Source organism: Galeopterus variegatus, unplaced genomic scaffold (assembly GCF_000696425.1).
Source record: "Galeopterus variegatus unplaced genomic scaffold, G_variegatus-3.0.2 Scaffold6353, whole genome shotgun sequence".
In the NCBI taxonomy this organism is placed as follows: domain Eukaryota; kingdom Metazoa; phylum Chordata; class Mammalia; order Dermoptera; family Cynocephalidae; genus Galeopterus; species Galeopterus variegatus.
Window position 1 is genome coordinate 22,903 of NW_007732464.1, and position 3,311 is coordinate 26,213.

General features: G+C 65.3%; 2 protein-coding genes across 3 annotated transcripts in view; one reads left to right on the forward strand and one right to left on the reverse strand.

Moving 5' to 3' along the window:
• Positions 1–12: 12 nt before the first annotated feature.
• Positions 13–2,460, forward strand: ISYNA1 (inositol-3-phosphate synthase 1). Of its 2 annotated transcripts, none has more exons than XM_008590760.1 (8): positions 13–328; positions 439–632; positions 825–974; positions 1,055–1,270; positions 1,378–1,542; positions 1,634–1,747; positions 1,820–2,037; positions 2,153–2,460. In XM_008590760.1, exons 1-8 carry the CDS (start codon positions 298–300, stop codon positions 2,358–2,360), a joined length of 1,296 nt encoding a protein of 431 aa, XP_008588982.1. In that variant the 5' UTR covers positions 13–297; the 3' UTR covers positions 2,361–2,460. The 2 variants fall into 2 exon arrangements, with proteins under 2 accessions (XP_008588982.1, XP_008588983.1); XM_008590761.1 differs by having other exon boundaries at positions 217–328; positions 1,139–1,270.
• Positions 2,461–2,688: 228 nt separating this feature from the next.
• Positions 2,689–3,311, reverse strand: part of SSBP4 (single stranded DNA binding protein 4) — an 18,116-nt gene continuing 17,493 nt past the window's right edge. The window contains exon 17 of the mRNA XM_008590766.1: positions 2,689–3,016. Within this exon, the coding sequence (XP_008588988.1) occupies positions 2,987–3,016 (30 nt within the window). The 3' untranslated portion in view covers positions 2,689–2,986. The remainder of the gene's footprint in view (positions 3,017–3,311) is intronic.

Here is a 3,311-nt window from a genome sequence, read left to right on the forward strand (position 1 = left end):
GGCTTCGCCAGCGGGGAGGGGCCTAAGGTGCGGCGGGCTCGGGGCGGGGAGGGGGCGGCTTCCGCCCCGGCTCGGAGCCGGGAACCGAAAGCGCCCGGAAAGCAGGCGGAGCCTGAGGGTCGCGGAAGGCGGGCGGGGGAAGCCGGGCTGGGTCGCTGCCACGCCTGACCCTCACCCGTGTGCCTGCTGTCCCAGGAGGCCAACTACTACGGCTCGCTGACTCAGGCGGGCACCGTGAGCCTGGGCCTGGACGCCGAGGGCCGGGAGGTGTTCGTACCTTTCAGCGCGCTGCTGCCCATGGTGGCGCCGAACGACCTGGTGTTCGACGGTGGGCGGGGCCCTGGGCTGGGGGCGGCGCCCTAGGCTGGGGACGGCGCCGGGGTGGGGTCTGGGGGGCATCCTGGGTAGGGGTCGGGCCGAGCTTGAGGGTTCCCCCAGGCTGGGACATCTCATCGCTAAACCTGGCCGAGGCGATGCGGCGCGCGCAGGTACTGGATTGGGGCCTGCAGGAGCAGCTGTGGCCGCACATGGAGGCCCTGCGTCCGCGACCCTCGGTCTACATCCCGGAATTCATCGCCGCCAATCAGAGCGCGCGCGCCGACAACCTCATCCCGGGAACGCGTGCGCAGCAGGTGCTGCCCTTTCCCGCATCTCGTTTTTGACATGTTTTTCGCCCTCCCCCTTTTTTGCTCCCCTCCACGCTCCCCCTTCTTCCATCCCGCGAGTTCAGGCTTCCCTTTGCACTTGGGGAACTAAATGGTCCAGGCTTCTACGGGTCATGGGACCTGTACGCCCTCCTCTGCCCTCTCCCCACCTCTCCCCAGCTGGAGCAAATCCGCAGAGACATTTGCGACTTCCGGTCTAGCGCTGGGCTGGACAAGGTTATCGTGCTGTGGACGGCGAACACGGAGCGCTTCTGCGAGGTGGTCCCAGGTCTCAACGACACGGCTGAGAACTTGCTGCGTACCATCCAGGTGGGCGGGCACCAGGGGTGGAGTGGGGTCGGGTCAGTCCCACAGACCCCTCCGCGCTCACTGCCCACCTGTGCCCTCAGCTTGGCCTGGAGGTGTCGCCGTCCACGCTCTTTGCTGTGGCCAGCATTCTGGAAGGCTGTGCATTCCTCAATGGCTCTCCACAGAACACGCTGGTGCCCGGTGCGCTGGATCTTGCGTGGCAGCGCCGTGTCTTCGTTGGAGGCGATGACTTCAAGTCAGGCCAGACCAAGGTCAAGTCTGTGCTTGTGGACTTCCTTATTGGCTCTGGCCTCAAGGTGCGTGGGCCTCGGTGTGCAAGGTGCAGGAGGGGGGCCTGGACCTTGAGCACCTGGCTTGTGCGCCGCAGGGCCTGCAGGTGCTGCGGTGTCTCTTGTGCCCGCAGACCATGTCCATCGTGAGTTACAACCATCTGGGCAACAATGACGGGCAGAACCTATCTGCGCCGCCGCAGTTCCGCTCTAAGGAGGCGTCCAAGAGCAACGTGGTGGACGACATGGTGCACAGCAACCCCGTGCTCTATGCGCCAGGCCAGGAGCCTGACCACTGCGTGCGTGAGGGCTGGGGCAGGCGCGGGCGGGGGGTAGGGCGGCCCGCGGGGAGTGGCAGGCGCCCAAGTGCGACCTCGTGCCGCACCCCAGGTGGTCATCAAGTACGTGCCATACGTCGGCGACAGTAAGCGTGCACTGGACGAATACACGTCAGAGCTGATGCTGGGGGGAACCAACACGCTGGTGCTACACAGCACGTGCGAGGTGCGTGCTCAGGGGTCCAGACGCTGGTGGGGTACCCACGGCCGGCCCCCTCCTGACCTGCCTGTCCTGCAGGACTCGCTGCTGGCCGCGCCCATCATGCTGGACCTGGTGCTGCTGACTGAGCTGTGTCAGCGGGTGAGCTTCTGCACCGATGCAGACCCGGAGCCGCAGACTTTCCACCCAGTGCTGTCGCTGCTCAGCTTCCTCTTCAAGGCGCCACTCGTGCCGCCTGGCAGCCCAGTGGTCAATGCGCTCTTCCGCCAGCGCAGCTGCATTGAGAACATCCTGAGGTGCGCGGGGCTTCAGGGTTCCCGCCTGTGCCAGATGTCCACTTGTGGGGCCGTGCATGTGGGCTGGGGGTTGGGGGCCTGGGCCTGGGCCTGCTGAGTTCCAGTCCCTCCCCAGGGCCTGTGTGGGGCTCCCGCCACAGAACCACATGCTCCTGGAGTTCAAGATGGAGCGCCCAAGTCCCAGCTTCAGGCAAGCTGTGCCTGTGGCTGCCACCTGCCCTGCGCCAGGCAAGAAAGGACAGGCACCCACTGCGTCCAACGACTGCACCGGCAATGCCAATGTGTACCTGCAGGCAGGAGCACCCCAGATGCCCACCACCTGAAACTGGTCACACAGCACCCCAGCCCCTTCTCCTGTTGCTTCACGACCCACCCTTCCCAGGCCCCCAGAGACAATAAAGCCGGTGTCACTATCAGCCTAAATGCCACTTGTGGGTTGTGACCCCACCCCACTTCTACCCACCCCACAGCTGAGTCCTGTCTCTAGCTTCAATCCCACTCCCTTTTCTCTCCTTCATGGCTTTTGCCCCCAACTCCAGGCACCTCCTGGAACCCCCAGGCTTCTGTATGCCCCAACCCTTGATGGTAAGACTGTCCTGGAGAGGAGGAGCAGGGTGGCTGCAGGCCAAAGTGAGGGAATCTGAGACCAGCTACCAAAACCAAGTTACATTTATTGATGTGGCCCACCCCTGCCGTTTGGGGAAGAGGGGTCCCGGTCCCCCACCCCCACCCAGCCAAATAGAAATTGCGAGAAGGGTGCACACCGTTAAGAGCGTCTCTGAGGTCCTTGCGTTTTTATAAAATGAAAGTCCTTCCTGCGGGGCCTCTGGCCACGCAAGCCTTGGTTGGCCAGGAGTCCAATTGCCCAAGGTGTGACCTCAGACCCTTGCCTTGCGCAAAGGCCCTGGGGACAAAAGCCGAGGCCCGCAAAGGAGGGGCTGCCGCCCCATCACACGCTCATAGTCATCCCTGGGGAGTACTGCGGAGAGAGGAGGGGGTGGCACGCAGGGGGGGGCTCAGCTCTGGCTTCGGCTGGGACCCGCCCCCCGGGGGCAATGGGGGACAGGACGGGGCGGGGCAGAATCGGGGCCTGGGTGTACATGGGGAGTGGGGAGAACGGTGGCAATGCTTAGGGAGACTACCCTGTGGCGCGGGTCCCGGGGTGGGGAAAAGGGAGAACGGGGAGGGGAGGGGAAGGATGCCGCGGCCGCCCCCCCACCTGGCCCGCCGCGGTCACGGTCTTGCTCTGGCCCCCCGGCCCCCCCGCCGGGGCC